The sequence below is a fragment of the Pseudophryne corroboree genome, chromosome 1 (genome assembly GCF_028390025.1).
Source record: "Pseudophryne corroboree isolate aPseCor3 chromosome 1, aPseCor3.hap2, whole genome shotgun sequence".
Taxonomy (NCBI): domain Eukaryota; kingdom Metazoa; phylum Chordata; class Amphibia; order Anura; family Myobatrachidae; genus Pseudophryne; species Pseudophryne corroboree.
Window position 1 is genome coordinate 1012247093 of NC_086444.1, and position 17376 is coordinate 1012264468.

The 17376-nt window shown below is 41.9% G+C and overlaps 1 protein-coding gene across 1 annotated transcript in view; it reads right to left on the bottom strand.

Annotated features, from left to right (window-relative positions):
* GLRA3 (glycine receptor alpha 3) overlaps positions 1-17376 on the bottom strand; it is a 334324-nt gene that overhangs the window by 93841 nt on the left and 223107 nt on the right. The window contains exon 4 of the mRNA XM_063920651.1: positions 16582-16805. Within this exon, the coding sequence (XP_063776721.1) occupies positions 16582-16805 (224 nt within the window). The remainder of the gene's footprint in view (positions 1-16581; positions 16806-17376) is intronic.

Sequence of the window (17376 nt, forward strand, 5' to 3'; positions counted from 1 at the left end):
AAATCACCATGAAAATTGTGTCTGCACTATTTTCCTGGAGATTTGTGCATGCACAGTAGAGAAATCACTGGCAAAGTTGCACCGACACAGTGCTAAGGTCTACTTGGTGCATGCGCTGGGGAAAGGGTGGGCCTAGGCCCGGCAACAGGGGGGACAAAAGGGACACCCATCCCAGGCCCCGAGTATCAATTACATGAAAAATGAGCCTCAGAGCCTATTAATACTTAATAAACTGCTCGCCTGCCAAATGACTGAAAAAAAAATTAACAGGCCGACCGCACTTCAAGCCCCCCACTCCCCCACCCACGATGTCACATGGTCCGGTCCCACCCACCGTGTGACTTGGTCATGTCCTGTTGCCGGCATCGCAACGTCAAGTCATTGACACTGCACCGGCCTTTCCCTGTGTCTTGCCGCCACTGAGGAGCAGTCACAGTCAGCTGACCGCATGCCGATTCCTGGCTTCATGTCGATTTACGGAAGGGAAAACCACCCGTTGTGGACATTGGGAACATCCTTAGCTGTATTGGCACATCTCAGTCAGGCACAGTATCAATATATCGTATACTGAAGGGATTTAACCTCACTAGTCATTCAGCATATTTCATTAACCTTCTTCTATTTTCAGTGGCACTTGCAGTATGTTTAATCTAGGTGCATCTGATCCCTGCGCTGCCAACATGTAACAGGGACCACCTAACTCATCTACAGGTTTAAACGGCAGCCCAGTACTGCTATTATTTCTGTATTGCTGCTAATTATGATTAATGCTGAAGAAGTACATTACTCTTGAACTATAAATTGTGCATATTATCTGCAGTAAATTTCTTTGTGACTCTAGACTCTATACAAGTTTAAATAGCTGTATATATTTTGGATACGTAGACCAGTGACGTGCGGTGGGGTGAGGCAGGTGAGGCAGAGCCTTTCCTGTCATACTAACATTTGCACCAGAGTTTTTACTGTATAAAGTATATGAAAAATACTAATAATATGTTTGAAATATCTTCTTTGCATTATACTAATCATTTTTCTAGTCAAAACTCTGGAGTAAAACGTCAATGGCAGGTGAGGCAGTGCCTCGCCTGTCTATCTTTTCCGCACATCTCTGTTCAGAACTCACCAAATTTCCTACTGCACCTGTGTATAATGTCCAGATGTACCGTTTGGCTCATATATCGCATGTAAATCTGGTCATGGGGCTAGCCAGTGCCTCCTTAACCATTTAGCTCACCGCACATCCCTGATGTAGACCTAGCATTTCGCTGAGAGACAGAGGTCTGTAACACTGGGTTGCAAGTAAACATCAATGCCGAAGGAGTACAATACTCTTGAACATTGAATTGAATTGTGCATAATATTTACAGTAATTGTGATTGTGTTTTACCTGGTATCTAACTGTATTATACTAGGTCCCACATCTCCATTGGGACCTCTCGTGCAAAGTCCTGGTGGGTCTTTAGTGTATATATGTGTGTGTACAGTATAAATAAATAAATATATATATATATATATATATATGGGTGGTTGGGGGGGCCTAGAGATTTCAGTGTGACGGGCTCCAAGAGTTCTATTGCCGGCCCTGGGTGGGCCTGAATGGTGACTGCACAGGGCCACCTCCTATCTTAAACTGCCCCTGCCGAAGATAAATTATATTTTACTGTTAGTAAATATAGAAATTTAGGGAATTCCCACAGACAAATATTTAAAATTTGGGATTATTCTTGGAAATTAGGCACAGTCTGCAACTGCAGTGCAGTTTGTTTAAATAACGAATTGCATATTTATGATAAAAATGAAAATGTCCAAATAGAAACAAAAATAGAAAATTGTTTCCCGCAACCTATAATTAGGCTATATTACATAAATGTTTAACTTTTAATTTTTCTTACATAAGGTTTGCTATTTTGTTGGTAAAACTAAAGGCCAAAGTGAATGGCATGTCACTATTGCTTGCCCATTGGAAAGCTGCAGGCTGCATTTGACATTTCCTATGTGAAGGCAAACTTTTCTAATGATGGCCTTCTAATGACATACAGTATTGGCTTTTTATCTAAAGGTGAAATATATCTACAGTACATCATCAAATATCCTGAAAGTAAAAGTGCTAGTGATTCCACAGCATCCTTTGTCACTTTATGTAATATAAAGTATATTATTCTGACTTCATTCTGTGTAATATGTATATTTAAAAAATAAATTATTATATTATATTATTTTATACTATTATATGGAAAAAACATATTTTCCTCTTTTTAATATTTTTCTTGAAACTTTACTAAATGAAAAAAATTCATGAATTAGGAAAACTATATTTAAATTTATTTTTACACAATTTTAATAAAAAAATTAAACTGTGCAGCACGGAGGACAGCATTGCACACTCTTTTGCAGAAATCCTATGCTTCTTTAGGAATTTCTTTGCTCCTTTCATCGCTGCTTGAGATGCACGTGGCACATGTTCTTGCTGTATTTTATCTATTATCTATTGGATCCAGTGGATTCTGGGAAGTGCCTCTCAGTTAGCGGTAATGTGTTTGGGCTATATCCTGGCTGACACCTTATTGACGCCTTTGCTGTATGGTTATTGTACAGCAACTTACATTCTAAATTGTACTGTAGATGGGTTTTGCCATTGTCATTTTATTTTGCAGAAAATAATAGCTCCGCAAATTGCAAAGTGCAGCGGGTGAGTAGAAAATGTAAGCCAAAATTACAGGCTGTCAGTAATTGACGGTCTGATGTAATTTGGGGCTGGGTAGCGGGCAGTGACGGCCTCTGTTTCCCAAAATGGAGGTGTGTCCCTGCCTTTGTTAGTGAGGGACCTGGCCAGGATCTCCATCCTTGGATGGAGATTTCCTGGCCTCTTTGTAGCAGATGCGGCGGTCGGCTTGCGCAACCCCATGGGTCACGTAACCAGCTGCTAGTGTCGCAGATGATGGGGTATTACTGCTCCCCATGCTTTACTCAGCATAACGATTGGTTTCCTCAATAATTATATACAGGGGTGAACTTAGGGGTCAGGGCACCCCTAGGCATAGGCACAACAGTAATGGCTGTCTCCCACTGCCCAATTGTATTGTTTTCATTGTTTGGTTATAAGCCCTTATTTAGTGACTGCCAACTTAATCTAATAATAATAATAATTATTATTATTATTATTATTATTATTATTATTATTAATCATAATAATAATGAAAGGCCATGAATGATGACATTTATTTTATTTTTAATTATGTATACATATTCATTAAGCAGGACAGCTTATAGGGGCAGTCTCTTCATTTCCTATCTCTTTCTACTCTTCAAGATAGTGGGCTAGATGCATCATCGCTTTGAAAGTGATAAAATGGAGAGTGAAAAAGTACCAGCCAATCAGCTCCTAACTACCATGTCACAGTCTGTGTTTGAAAAATGTCAGTTAGGAGCTGATTGGCTGGTACTTTTCCACTCTCCATTTTATCACTTTCCAAGCGATGATGCATCTAGCCCAGTATATAGTACAGTAAAGTAGAAATATTTTGTAGTTACCACATTGTCTAAGGTGAGTCACAAACATAGTTTAGTAACTAGAGATGCAATGTAAATAATGATTTGGGAATAATTTGTATTATCCATAGTAAAGAATATTCTTATATTGAGAACTTTTCATCAGTGAACTTTGGCTTATTTCAGATGTCCATATTTTACTGAGTGCTGTGATCACTGTGGCAGTTATATTAATTTTATTTAAAAACATATATCAACATTCAAATGAACACTATAAATCATGAGGACAAACATAATATTTCATAATAAAGCGCAGCAATTACTTTTATTAACAGATTGATATCATAAATATACATTAATAGGTGATAAGTGGGAAGATCTGAAGAACAGCATTTTAGTCAGGGAGAAAATAAGTAATGTGGGAAGAATGGCTTCTGTACCATGTCATTAATACATACAGTACAGTAGTTCTTTTTAATATCTAAGTAAAACAGACATCTGTACAATGTACTTACATAGTTACATAGTTGTTAAAGTTGAAAAAAGACCATTGTCCATCGAGTTCAACCTATAGTGCTATTCTAACAACTTAACTTTGTTTACAGATGATATCCTTGGATTCCATTATCGGCTAAAAAAATTATCTAAATAAATTATTTTCTTGTATCTCTACATACACTTGTGGGGGTAATTCAGAGATGATCGCAGCAGCAGGGGAGGCAGATATAACATGTGCAGAGAGAGTTAGATTTGGGTGGGGTGTGTTCAAACTGAAATCTAAATTGCAGTGTAAAAATAAAGCAGCCAGTATTTACCCTGCACAGAAACAAAATAACCCACTCAAATCTAACTTTCTCTGCACATGTTATATCTACCCCCCTGCAGTGCACATGGTTTAACCCAACTGCTAACAATTTTGCTGCTGCGATCATCTCTGAATTAGGCCCCTGGTACATAATTTTGTTCAAATGTTTGATACCTATGGGATCGGGAGAAACTATCCATTGCAATAAAGGACCATAGAAGTCTTAAAAGAAACCGCTATGGACGTATCTTTACATGGAATATTGTGAGTGGGGTACACCCATATTCCTAGTGTTTCTCTATCTCTAGTTTCTGATTCATAACCTACATATTATGGAGAAGCCCATCAAAGATACCTTTATGTGTTCATATCAGTACTTAGGGATGTATGTATGGTATGCAAACCTATACCCATCCTAAATAATATTATAGGAAAGAGACCCCTTCAGGATAGTTTGATCTGATTGGTTGTTTTTCCAATTCCTGTCTCCATACGCAAGATCCTGTGAGATGTGAGGTACTGCTTGTGACCTTTTACCTTGGCGGGAGGATCCAGGCTATAAAGATACCTTTATATGATGAGAGTAACACGCTAAGACGTGAGTAAGGTACGATTAATCTCTATACCCTCTAAAGAACACATCGAAGCAAAACAAAAGTAGAGACATATCACACGCAGGGCCGGTTCAAGGGCGCAGAGCGCCCCGGGCAGGAAATGGGGCGTGGCCTAATACAGGGGGCGTGGTCAATTACGCCCCCTGTACATTAAAAGCGCCGCTTGAATGCTGAGCGGTGCGCAATGACGTCATCGCGCACCGCACAGCAAAAGGTCCTCTCCACGAAGGGAAACTAGACGCTATGAGTCTAGTTCCCTTCGTAGAGAGGACCTTTGCTGTGCGGTGCGCGATGACGTCATCGCGCACCACTCAGCAAAGTTACTCTCCAGGAAGGGAAACTAGACGCATAGCGTCTAGTTCCCTTAAGGAGGCGGACGGGGACGGGGATCGGGACGGGGACGGCAGCGGAGGCGGACAGGGACACAGCGGGCAGCAGTGGCGGATCTTGCCACGGTGCGGCGCTCTCCGGATGGCGCCAGCGCCCTCCGGAAGGCGGCGCCCCGGGCAAAAGTCCTGCTTGCCCGTGGCAAGATCCGCCACTGATCACACGATATTACTGTTCCATTTTTGTCTTTTGAGGGACGTTGGACTTTAAAGAGGACTTTTTCAGAAGAATACTGCAAGAGACTGAGAAGGACTTTTTACACACTGGTTTTGTCAGTATATTGACTTTTCAGCACTTTGAGACCATCATTGTTTTCTTTCCCCCACATTGATTTAGACCATCAGGCAGTGCGCTGTTGGGTAACACTCAGTTTGTTTTGTATTATCTTGAAAAGAAGAGTCCTGCCACCTTCCAGTGCTGATGATCCTAGCTACATACTGCCTCTGATTAACAGACAGCTGTACATTTTATCTGAATCACTACTGTCTGAATTAAAGGAAGCTCACAATCGGTGTAACTGGCACTGTCAGAGTTATCCTGGCTGAGTGCCAAACTGAGCAAGCACAGTGGATGGGTGCCCCTGTCACAGACAAAGCAGAGACCAATGTGTTCCTGCCCCACCAAGGTACTGTACATGTCCCCTGTTCTCTGCACGGTGCAGGAATTTGTACTTGTACCCATCACCCACTGTCTCCCCGTCACCCAGTGCCTCCCTCTGCCACCCTGTCACCCATTAATGTGTGGCATATTGTGAACTTGGGTTGGGATGGTGGAGGTGGGCCCAAATTATATTTTTGCACCTGGGCCAACCACTCAAACATTCTACCACTGGATAGTGTTTTTCACACATAGGGGCCCATTTACCAAACAATAATGGAAATACAAATGTAATACTTATGATTTAGGGCTGATTGTGTGGGCAGCTAGGCATCTGGTCATCATCATGCTGTTATGATGAAAGGCCTATTTGTATGTGGAGACTTGGAGCACTAACTCCATCCACCAAATTGTTAATCTGTATGCTTGAAAATATTAACAACTACATATGTGGATAAGACTTTCTGTATTATTTTGCAGTTGGTACAGTGTGAAAAGATCACACTAATGTGTTTGTGAATTTTTGAGGAGTACAGTATCTACAAAATCTAAAAATAAGTATGAAACATCTGAAATCTGCAGTCAGAATAAATTCCATATTTAGGGGTTTTGTTCTCGAAAAGGAGTTTTTGTTGTTTAAGATCAATTCAGTTTATAAACAGATCTAGGCGCTGCTCCTTGTTGAGCGTTTCATTGATTTTTATGTATACATATTGTTTTTTTTTCATTATTATTCAAAATGTTTCAAACAAGCCATGTATATATATGGATATGAATATTCAAAGTCCATTCTATATTATATCAAGAGTGGTCCAGCAGGACTTGCAGTGAGATGGAGTCCCTTGATGTTGGACTGCAAGCCTAAATACACTGATCAATCCATTAACCAAAACTCCATCAATTATTTATTTATTTATTTATTTATTTATGTATTAAGGTGAGCGAGTTTACTATGGTGAGTGCTGAGCTCTCTGGTTTATATATATATATATATATATATATATATAGAAAGAGAGAGAGAGATAATTACATGTGCATTATTATTTTAGAGCAAGCTACTCTGGTTTGGGTTTAATCCAGGGCTTGACTGCCCATCTGGCACTTCTGGCAAATGCCAGAAGGGCCGATGGGCTGGCGGGCCGGTCCTATCATTCAGAGAGCGGGAAGGCCGCGCATAGTGCAACCTCCGGATCTCTGGCGGGCCGGTCCTATCAGTCTGAGAGCGGGAAGGCCGCGCATAGTGCAACCTCCGGATCTCTGTTGTAGATGCTCCCCTTCCCCCTCCATGGGAATGGAGGCGTGCCGTGAATCCACGCCCCCTGACTCGCGGCACACCCCCACCCATTTCCATGCAAATGGGGCTTGCTTCAAGTCCATGCCCCTGTCGCTATTGCACGCGCAATCCCTTTCCGGGTGCACACGTGTCATTGACAAACGCACACACGCTTGACAGGAACGTATTTGGACCCCAGTCCGTCCCTGGTTTAATTAATAGTTTTTTGATGTTTTCCTATGAGCTCTCCACTAGCTTTGCCTTCTTCCCCTTTCCCATTTCAAATTTGTTCAATTGTTAACTGTGTGCTTATTACATTTTTGGTAGAAACCGTAGACGGCTGCAGGTGGGGTTTCTTTATTCTCACTTAGGCGAGTAACTTTGTTTCCCCTTTTTATCCCAGTATGATGCTGTTCTGTCTCTTGCCAACATTTTTTTCTATCCTCTGTTTACAATTATCAATAAATGATGATCAATTTTAAATTCCAAATTACTGTTGTGCTTTACATTTCTACATTATTGTGGGTTAAGGGCTGAGGGCCTAATTCAGACCTGATTGTAGCAGCAACTTTGTTAGCAGATGGGCAAAACCGTGTGCACTGCAGGCGGGGGAGGGGGGGCAGATATAACATGTGCAGAGAGGGTTAGATTTGGGTGGGGTGTGTTAAAACTGAAATCTAAATTGCAGTGTAAAAATAAAGCAGCCAGTATTTACCCTGCACAGAAACAATATAACCCACCCAAATCTAGCTCTCTCTGCACATGTTATATCTGCCCCCCCCCCCCCCCCCCCCCCGCCCCTGCAGTGCACATGTTTTTGCCCATCTGCTAACAAAGTTGCTGCTACAATCAGGTCTGAATTAGGCCCTGACTGGGATAGCAATATTTACATCTGCTGTTATGGAGTTTATTAAAAAAAAAATGTGCAAATCTTGCAGTGTCCTCTTTTACAGTAGGTAGACTGTGACACACCAAAGGTGACCCTGATTTTCCTCCCTGATGCAAGAAGACTACCATGTCATTTTTACAATATATAATCTAGTTTGGAGCACGTGCACACGCTTTGATATATGCAAAAGACCAGTGGCGTTCAACCACACAATGCATGCGTATATTAGAATGTGACTACACACTCAATAATGGTATATCTATCTCATAACTAGAGATGTGCGGCGGGCACTTTTCGTGTTCTGTGTTTTGGTTTTGGTTCTAATTCCCCGCTCGTGTTTTGGTTTTGGCTTGGTTTTGCCAAAACCACCCTTTCGTGTTTTGGTTTTGGATCTGGATGATTTTTAGAGAACCCCCCCACAAAAAACAGCTAAAATCACAGAATGTGGGTAATTTTGATCCTACGGTATTATTAACCTCAATAACATTAATTTCCATTCATTTCCAGTTTATTCTGAACACCTCACAATATTGTTTTTAGGCCAAAAGGTTACACTGAGGTGGCTGTATAACTAAGCTAAGCAACACAAGTGTGCGGCACAAACACCTGGCCCATTTAGCAGTGGCATTGCAGTTGCAGACAGGATGGCACTTATAAAAACTAGACTCCAAACAGCACATCATGCAAAGAAGAAAAAGAGATACGAGGTTGCTGTATGACGAAGCTAAGCGACACAAGTGTGTGGCAGAAACACCTGGCCCATCTAGGAGTGGCACTGCAGTGGCAGACAGGATGGCAGAAATAAAAAAAGGCCCCAAACAGCACATCATGCAAAGAAGAAAAAGAGGTGCAATGAGGTAGCTGTATGACTAAGCTAAGCGACACAAACAATTGGACCATCTAGAAGTGGCACTGCAGTGTCAGACAAGAGGGCAGATATAAAAAAAAAGGCTCCAAACAGCACATCATTCAAAGATGAAAAAGAGGTGCAATGAGGTAGCTGTATGACTAAGCTAAGCGACACAAACAATTGGCCCATCTAGGAGTGGCACTGCAGTGTCAGATAGGAGAGCAGATATAAAAAAGGCCTCAAACTGCACATCATGCAAAGATGAAAAAGAGGTGCAATGAGGTAGCTGTATGACTAAGCTAAGCGACACAAACAATTGGCCCATCTAGGAGTGGCATTGCAGTGTCAGACAGGATGGCACTTAAAAAAAAAATAGAACCCAAACAGCACATCATGCCAAGAAGTAAAAGAGAGCAATGAGGTAGCTGTATGACTAAGCTAAGCGACACAAGTGTGCAGAACAAACACCTGGCCCATCTAGGGTTGGCACTGCAGTCCCACTGCACTAATGGCAGATTCCGGACGCATGTCTAATACCAGCATAGTTGTTATGGTCTCAGTAATCTGCTTTGCAACAGGGTATACATATATACGGCAGTATTACTGGAATTATATGGCAGTACCACTGGACATATACGGCAGGATCACTGGAATTATACGGCAGGATCACTGGACTTATACGGCAGGATCACTGGATTTATACGGCAGTACCGCTGGACATGTACGGCAATATCAATGGACATATACAGCAGGATCACTGGACTTATATGCCAGTACCACTGGAATTATATGGCAGGGTCACTGGATTTATATGGCAGTACCGCTGGACATATATGGCAGTACCGCTGGACATATACGGCAGTATCAATGTACATATATACGGCAGCATCACTGGACATATACGGCAGTATCACTGGACTGGACTTATACACCAGTACCACTGTAATTATATGGCAGAATCACTGGATTTATACGGCAGGATCACTGGATTTATACGGCAGTACCGCTGGACATATACGGCAGTATCAATGGACATATATGGTAGGATCACTGGACTTATACGCCAGTACCACTGGAATTATACGGCAGGATTACTGGATTTATACGGCAGTACCGCTGGACATATATGGCAGTATCAATGGACATATACGGCAGGATCACTGGACTTATACGCCAGTACCACTGTAATTATACGGCAGGATCACTGGACTTATATGGCAGGATCACTGGATTTATACAGCAGTACCACTGGACATATACGGCAGTATCAATGGACGTATTTAGCAGGATCACTGGACTTATACACCAGTACTACTGGAATTATACGGCAGGATCACTGGACTTATACGCCAGTACCACTGTAATTATACGGCAGGATCACTGGACTTATATGGCATGATCACTGGATTTATACAGCAGTACCACTGGACATAAACGGCAGCACAGGAACACCACCACTGGACTGACACAGGACAACACAGCACCACTGCAATATACTGGACTTATACAGCAGCACTGGACATATGGCAGCAGAGGACACCACCACTGTGACTGGACTGATGCAGCACAACACACCACCACTGAACTGATGCAGGACAACACAGCACCACTGGACTGGACTTATACAGCAGCACTGGACATGTGGCTGCAGAGGACAAAACCACTGTTAATGGACTGATGCAGCACAATACACCACCACTGAACTGATGCAGCACAACACAGCAACACTGTAAGGGACTTATACAGCAGCACTGGACATATGGCAGCAGATGACACAACCGCTGTGACTGGACAGATGCAGCACAAGACACAGACACTGAAGATGGAGACATGTCCTCTCTCTACACTCTCCAATGCCAGAGTGAAAATGGCGGGGACGTGCGGCTCCTTAAATGGAATCCAAACCCCGCGAGAATCCGACAGCAGGATGATGACATTTTGCCTCGTTCTGGCTTCCGAGTCAGGCGGGAAAACCCAAGCCTGAGTCGGATCCGGGCTCGTGACGTGAAGTCCGGTAGGGTTCGGTTCTCTGAGAACCGAACATGCCCATCTCTACTTATAACATGGATCCTGTTGTGACGAAAAAAAATAGATAAGAATAAGCTGTTTAATTAGCATTATAGTAAATGAATAAGTATGTGAATAAAACTTGAAGTTTCTTTGTCAGAAATTTGTATCCCTGTCAGTGCGGCAGGGATGTGCTGCTGTCAGTGAGGCAGGGAGGTGCTGCTGTCAGTGAGGCAGGGATGTGCTGCTGTCAGTGAGGCAGGGATGTGCTGCTGTCATTGAGACAGTGATGTGCTGCTGTCAGTGAGGTAGGGATGTGCTGCTGTCAGTGAGTCAGGGATGTGCTGCTGTCAGTGAGGCAGGGATGTGTGGCTGTCAGTGATGCAGTGATGTGCTGCTGTCAGTGAGGCAGTGATGTGCTGCTTTCAGTGAGGCAGAGCTGTGCTGCTTCCCTGTGAGCAGCATCTCTGTGAGTGATGCTGTAGCTGCATGATGAGGTTTTGGTGACATCTGGAAGTAGTTCAGGCATGTGGTTATGCTGGGAGTGTGGGGATGTTGGAAAATAATGCACGTTCCCGTGATCTATCATGTCAATCATATTAGTGGTATTTCTTTATTATTGTTTTATATGTAATTTTAGCTGTTCAATTAGTTTATATAATATATATATATATATATATATATATATATATATACTTGCAAGGCAGTCGGCACTCCCAGGCTCTTGAAACAACTCGCTCCGTGCCAGTTCAAAAATTCATCATGTAAGTCCAGCAAAAGAACGGCACTGGAGAACTGGAGACAGTAAAATGCAGTGAAAAATGTATTGAACAGGCTACAGCTGTTTCAGGGCTTCTGCCCTTTCCTCAGGCCAAATACATATAGAGTATATATAATATTTTATGACACAGCTGAATTTATACATTTTATATTTGATATTTTTTATTTCCAGCTGCTAATTAGGAGTAGCAAATTTGGAAGAAGATAGTGTGAACAGATAATAGCGCTCTCCAACCACCATGAAAAAGGAGAAGACCTTTTATCAGTGCAACAATAATAATATAAAAACAAATCACCCTAATAATGGATGAAATAATTGCCAGTGGAATGGTCATAGGCATCCAGCTCAGTCCTTTTAGAATAGTCGATCATCCGTTCTTATATCTTTTCTGAATAACCGTGAACACCTGAAAAAAAGTATCTCTCTAGTCCCTGTTGCAGGGGACAACATTGAGAGATACTTATAAGGAACAAATATAGTGTAGACGTCCTTAAAATAAAGACAGCTTTTTATTCTTTCAAGGTTCCACTTACAGAAAGACAAAGTTAAAACAGCATAACATATACTCAGTGGGGTATATCACCAATCCAGATGGCACAAAAAGGGGGGGAAACCTCTGACACCCGATGTATGTGGTGAGGATGGGTCCCGGTTCCGGATACACGGCTCCCAATACAAGAGGTCCACCCAGAGGATTGGATCAGCCCACGAGACACACAGCAAACACGAGCCACGCTCTACGCGTTTCGGACCGTTGGTCCATCGTCAGAAGCGTGGTTTACAATGGCTCGAGTCCCCTTATTTAAACCCTAAAACAGAGTGTCCTCAGCTGGAGTTCATTGCCGCTAATCGGCAAAAACCCGGTGACGCACTTCCGTTATCGGACACGTTGCCGGAAGCGGAAGTCCTCTGCGGTCCATATGCGTTCCACCAATGCCGGAAATGTCCTCCCTCGTGCGTTCCACTCGATGATCAGTCGCACAATTCTTTCAGCAAGGTGGTATACAATGTCCATAGCAGGAAAAAGTCCACATGCCCTAGGGCTCAGTCCAGGTATATACAAAAAAATAGAATAATAAACAAGTATAAATAAACCATAACAGTTAATATACAAATTAAAATTGGTTAGGGTAAAAAACATTTGAGTTCAAATTCACCGTTTAGGCCCCTCGGAACAAGGGTCCCCAAACGGTGAATCCACCTCATCTCAGCCTGTGCCAGTCTTTTATCTATATCTCTGGTTCTCCAGACTGGGAGGATCAACTGAATAGCACAGAAGAATTTTAAAAAACATTCCTTAGTGTTATGGACTTTTTTAAAATGTGAAGAAACTGTGTGGGTTTCTAGGCCTTTGCGTATATTGTAGATGTGTTCAGCCCATCTCACCTTGGCACATCTACTGGTTCTCCCAACATAAAATAAACCACATGCACACTCCAGGATGTATATAACATTTCTGGAGTGGCACGTGATGAATTCCCTTATTGGGTATACCTGGCCATTCACTTTAAATTCAAAGAAGATTTCACAGTCTTACACATAAGGCAGTCACCACAACGGTGAAAACCCTTGGTCCTTATGCTTTGCCTGGACTCACTCTCTATACTGCTCCTAACCAGTTGGTCCTTTAGAGAAGGTGCCCTTCTATATACGAAGACAGGCTTCTCTGGTAACAAGGGTCCAAGAATTGTATCTTGTTTGAGGATGTTCCAATTGGATTGGAACACCCGCTCTATTCCCTTGTGTGACTGATTGAATTGACTGATGAAGGCCCACTGGAATTTTCCATTCCTCAACTCTTTTGATTTGCTTTTGGTTTCCAATAAAGTGTTTCTCTCTATATTGGATACTCTTGATCTTGCTTTATCCAATAAACTGGTGGAGTAGCCTTTATTGATGAAACGGTTCGAAATCTCATCAAGTTGTTGATCACAGGTATGTATATCCGTGCAATTCCTTTTAATTCTTGCAAACTGGCTGAAGGGGATCCCATCCAGCCAGTTTGCATGGTGCTCACTCGTTCTATCTATAAAGCCATTTGAGTCTGTGCTCTTCCTATATGTTTTGGTGTTGACCTTCCCATTGGCAATATAAATACTCAAATCCAAAAAAGAAACCTCCATGTCACTGATGGTGAAGGTGAACTTGATTGACATGTCATTAGTGTTAAGCTCATCACAAAAAAGTTGAAGGGAAGCATTATCCCCCCTCCACACAAAAAACACGTCGTCAATATAACGCTGCCATGACACCAGGCCCGACCCCAGCTCGCCACCGGGCCAGATGTATGTTTCCTCCCAGTAGGCCATGAACAAATTTGCATAGCTGGGGGCGAACCTGGTGCCCATGGCAGTGCCGACACGTTGCAAATAAAACGTACCATCGAAATAGAAATAATTATTCAGTAAAATAAATTTGATACTGTCCAGATTAAACTCTTTCAATATTTCGCTCATAGAGCTATGAGCGAAATATTGAAAGAGTTTATTCTGGACAGTATCAAATTTATTTTACTGAATAATTATTTCTATTTCGATGGTGTCGGGCCTGGTGTCATGGCAGCGTTATATTGACGACGTGTTTTTTGTGTGGAGGGGGGATAATGATGAGCTTAACACTAATGACATATCAATCAAGTTCACCTTCACCATCAGTGACATGGAGGTTTCTTTTTTGGATTTGAGTATTTATATTACCAATGGGAAGGTCAACACCAAAACATATAGGAAGAGCACAGACTCAAATGGCTTTATAGATAGAACGAGTGAGCACCATGCAAACTGGCTGGATGGGATCCCCTTCAGCCAGTTTGCAAGAATTAAAAGGAATTGCACGGATATACATATCTGTGATCAACAACTTGATGAGATTTCGAACCGTTTCATCAATAAAGGCTACTCCACCAGTTTATTGGATAAAGCAAGATCAAGAGAATCCAATATAGAGAGAAACACTTTATTGGAAACCAAAAGCAAATCAAAAGAGTTGAGGAATGGAAAATTCCAGTGGGCCTTCATCAGTCAATTCAATCAGTCACACAAGGGAATAGAGCGGGTGTTCCGATCCAATTGGAACATCCTCAAACAAGATACAATTCTTGGACCCTTGTTACCAGAGAAGCCTGTCTTCGTATATAGAAGGGCACCTTCTCTAAAGGACCAACTGGTTAGGAGCAGTATAGAGAGTGAGTCCAGGCAAAGCATAAGGACCAAGGGTTTTCACCGTTGTGGTGACTGCCTTATGTGTAAGACTGTGAAATCTTCTTTGAGAAAAATAACTGAATTTAAAGTGAATGGCCAGGTATACCCAATAAGGGAATTCATCACGTGCCACTCCAGAAATGTTATATACATCCTGGAGTGTGCATGTGGTTTATTTTATGTTGGGAAAACCAGTAGATGTGCCAAGGTGAGATGGGCTGAACACATCTACAATATACGCAAAGGCCTAGAAACCCACACAGTTTCTTTACATTTAAAAAAAGTCCATAACACTAAGGAATGTTTTTTAAAATTCTTCTGTGCTATTCAGTTGATCCTCCCAGTCTGGAGAACCAGAGATATAGATAAAAGACTGGCACAGGCTGAGATGAGGTGGATTCACCGTTTGGGGACCCTTGTTCCGAGGGGCCTAAACGGTGAATTTGAACTCAAATGTTTTTTACCCTAACCAATTTTAATTTGTATATTAACTGTTATGGTTTATTTATACTTGTTTATTATTCTATTTTTTTGTATATACCTGGACTGAGCCCTAAGGCATGTGGACTTTTTCCTGCTATGGACATTGTATACCACCTTGCTTAAAGAATTGTGCGACTGATCATCGAGTGGAACGCACGAGGGAGGACATTTCCGGCATTGGTGGAACACATATGGACCGCAGAGGACTTCCGCTTCCGGCAACGCGTCCGATAACGGAAGTGCGTCACCGGGTTTTTGACGATTAGCGGCAATGAACTCCAGCTGAGGACACTCTGTTTTAGGGTTTAAATAAGGGGACTCGAGCCATTGTAAACCACGCTTCTGACGAAGGACCAACGGTCCGAAACGCGTAGAGCGTGGCTCGTGTTTGCTGTGTGTCTCGTGGGCTGATCCAATCCTCTGGGTGGACCTCTTGTATTGGGAGCCGTGTATCCGGAACCGGGACCCATCCTCACCACATACATCGGGTGTCAGAGGTTTCCCCCCCTTTTTGTGCCATCTGGATTGGTGATATACCCCACTGAGTATATGTTATGCTGTTTTAACTTTGTCTTTCTGTAAGTGGAACCTTGAAAGAATAAAAAGCTGTCTTTATTTTAAGGACGTCTACACTATATTTGTTCCTTATAAGTATCTCTCAATTTTGTCCCCTGCAACAGGGACTAGAGAGATACTTTTTTTTCAGGTGTTCACGGTTATTCAGAAAAGATATAAGAACGGATGATCGACTATTCTAAAAGGACTGAGCTGGATGCCTATGACCATTACACTGGCATTTATTTCATCCATTATTAGGGTGATTTGTTTTTATATTATTATTGTTGCACTGATAAAAGGTCTTCTCCTTTTTCATGGTGGTTGGAGAGCGCTATTATCTGTTCACACTATCTTCTTCCAAATTTGCTATTCCAAATGTGTTTTTGGGTGCACATTTATGTGTGAATTGTTTAGCTGCACTTCTACCTAGTGCGCACAATTTTTCAAAGTATTGTTCTTTTGCTAATTAGGAGTACACATTACAGCAGTTCATAATTTTTTAATAATTTAAATTTTATTCAAATTAACGGTCTACAGTACCCCCTTAGAGCATCTGCTATTTGTAGTAAAAAATTATACAGCTCATAATGCAGACATGATATACAGTATTTCATAGTAATTGCTTAAAAACAAGATTATAGTACATACCGGATAGAATAAAGGACATTTCCATCTTTGAAGATTCTCAGGAGCTTGTTGTCTGTTGTAACTTCATGAAAATTAGCACCTTTTTCATTAGCAAAAAATAAATCAGGTTTCCATATAGAATCCAACATAGATGGATCTAAATCTAAAGAGTCATCTGGATATTCACTATATGCAAGTCGAGGGTCATTCCACTTCTGTCGCAGAAAGATATTTAAGCGGTAGTCCTGTGGGAAAAAAATGAAAATATTAACATTGGATGCTAGACAGAATATATGGAAATCTATTTTAGGTCAGATTTATACAAGTGGCATGTGTATCATTAACTCACATTACAAACATATTAATCTTTGTTTTCCACTTTAATCTATTCAGTAGTAGAAACATTGCTCCAGTGATGACTCCAATAGCGCAAGCAACTTCTTTATCAATTTGGACATAACTGACAACTACTGTATATACTCCCTGCTTTAAACAGGAATTAAGCTTTTCAATACTGTGCACTCATTTTTCTACACATGGATTCTGGGATCCTGCTACTTCCCTATGGGAGGGAGTCCTGATTGCAAAGAGGTATCGTAAGTTCACACATGACTCAGAATGAGCAGTAGAGTTGCTGAGTCAGACTCGGCAGTGCTAAGTGCTGAATCTTCAGATCAGCTGTCTCCGCAGCAGATCAATGCTGAATTGCGCCAGTGTGTCACAACTGAGGGCCTGAGCTGACGGGAGGCAGCCTCAGTTGTAGGGGCTGAGATGTACCGGAACCTGGGAGGTTGTATCAGACCCCCTGGACATGTA